Here is a 966-nt window from a genome sequence, read left to right on the forward strand (position 1 = left end):
ATTATTATCTCGTGTGTTTGATTACATATCATTTTTATCCTCCCATTGACCAACAACAATTTCTAAAATGGACAAAAACTAAACCAGAAAAAAATAAAAAGTCTGAAACTTTGATTTGTATTGTATCTACCTTCAGTCATGTGAGCTGATTCCATTAAGACCAGCTTCCTTAGTAACGTGTCCCTCTTCTCGAATCTCGTCTTCTTCATCAGAATCGAGGGTGAAAGTACTTAAGTTCTCCATCTCAGCTCCGAGAGGCCGATATATCGAGTGATCTTCACGGAGATAACCTTTCTTGTTCGCAACAACAGAGAACAATGCAGTAGCCAAAACCACCATCAAAGCCAAGTGACAGTTGAACTGAAGAGTTGCTATAGCTTTGGCTCTGTGAAAATCACCGTGTCCTTTGCATTTGATCGTGAAATTGCCTCTGCTCTTCCCGTGAAACGAACAATTATTAGTAATCAAACCGGTGAAAAACGATATACCCATTTGCAGAAACCAAGTTCCTTGCAGAATCAGACCGATCCCACGACCTAATCTGGCGAAACGATGCGTGTTGTTGGCGTCAGATTTGAGCTCAAACACCGTGGAGAAGACGCAGATCGCAATGGGTACGAGCATGAGATCGTAATAGCGATTCTCGATTCCAGAAACGTCTTTCTTTTGAAGGTAGAACATCAAGAACTCCTCGACGAAGCCGAAGAGAAGCAACAGAGTCGTAATCGAAGACGGTAGAGAAACAAAGACTGCGTTTTTGGAGTTGACCAGATATGTTAGTATGGCGTACACTAGGAATAGTACTGCCACAGCCAGGATCTGTAACTGGATCATCGACCCGACCCGATCGTGGGATCCGATTGAGCTGAAGAAGGAGAATATCGAGTTGGCTATAAACAGAGACGAAAGCAAAGCTACGGGGATGGAAGATGATCCAACAGATTTCGGCGACGAACGACTGATCTG

General features: G+C 43.3%; 1 protein-coding gene across 1 annotated transcript; it reads right to left on the reverse strand.

The window, feature by feature from the left end:
- Positions 1 to 6: 6 nt before the first annotated feature.
- LOC104774449 lies at positions 7 to 960 on the reverse strand. The gene has a single exon (XM_010499051.2). It carries the CDS (start codon positions 832 to 834, stop codon positions 133 to 135), a length of 702 nt encoding a protein of 233 aa, XP_010497353.2. The 5' UTR covers positions 835 to 960; the 3' UTR covers positions 7 to 132.
- Positions 961 to 966: the final 6 nt, after the last annotated feature.

Source organism: Camelina sativa, unplaced genomic scaffold, assembly GCF_000633955.1.
Source record: "Camelina sativa cultivar DH55 unplaced genomic scaffold, Cs unpScaffold02909, whole genome shotgun sequence".
Lineage (NCBI taxonomy): Eukaryota > Viridiplantae > Streptophyta > Magnoliopsida > Brassicales > Brassicaceae > Camelina > Camelina sativa.

What these genes read in the sequence shown, in the direction of transcription:
- LOC104774449 (XM_010499051.2), bottom strand. Translation starts at nt 834, where the DNA reads ATGATCCAGTTACAGATCCTGGCTGTGGCAGTACTATTCCTAGTGTAC.